General features: G+C 67.7%; 1 protein-coding gene across 1 annotated transcript in view; it reads right to left on the reverse strand.

Annotated features, from left to right (window-relative positions):
• The window catches only part of LOC103895620 (chromodomain-helicase-DNA-binding protein 3-like), a gene marked incomplete at its 3' end in the record, with an annotated part of 46929 nt that overhangs the window by 45178 nt on the left and 1100 nt on the right, over positions 1–651 (reverse strand). The window contains exon 2 of the mRNA XM_019471013.1: positions 540–647. Coding sequence (XP_019326558.1) covers positions 540–647 — 108 coding nt within the window. The remainder of the gene's footprint in view (positions 1–539; positions 648–651) is intronic.

Consider the following 651-nt stretch of genomic DNA (forward strand, 5'->3'; position numbering starts at 1 on the left):
GGGTTGGGGATGGGGTGTCAGGATGGGTGACAGGGTGGGTGACAGGGTGCCGGGTGGGAGATGCCGGGCAAGTGACAGGGCGCGGGGTGGGTGACACCGGGTGGGTGCCAGGGTGCCAAGGGGGACGCCAGGGTGCCAGGTGGGTGACACTGGGTGTGTGACAGGGTGCTGGGCGAGTGACAGGATGACAGGTGGGTGACGCCGAGTGGTTGATAGGGTGCTGGGGTGGGTGACGTGGTGCCGGACAGGTGCCAGGGTGCCGGGCAAGTGATAGGGTGCCGGGTGAGTGATGCGGAGCGGGTGACAGGGTGCCGAGCAGCTGACATCGGGTGGGTGACAGGGTGTTGGGGTGGGTGATGCCGGGTGGGTGACAGGGTGCCGAGCTGGGTGATGCCAGGTGGGTAACAGGGTGCCAGATGGGTGACGCCAGACAGGTAACAGGGTGCAGGGCGGGTGAGGCCGGGCGGGCGGCAGGGTGCCAGGCAGGTGATGCCGGGTGGGTGATGCTGAACGGGTGACAGGGTGCGGGGGTAACAGACCTGGATGTCGTTGTGGGGGTTCCAGTCGGAGTCGAAGATGACGACGGTGTCGGCGGTGGCCAGGTTGATGCCGAGGCCCCCGGCCCGCGTCGACAGCAGGAAGCAGAACTGC

Source organism: Aptenodytes forsteri, unplaced genomic scaffold (assembly GCF_000699145.1).
Source record: "Aptenodytes forsteri isolate BGI_AS27 unplaced genomic scaffold, ASM69914v1 Scaffold833, whole genome shotgun sequence".
Taxonomy (NCBI): domain Eukaryota; kingdom Metazoa; phylum Chordata; class Aves; order Sphenisciformes; family Spheniscidae; genus Aptenodytes; species Aptenodytes forsteri.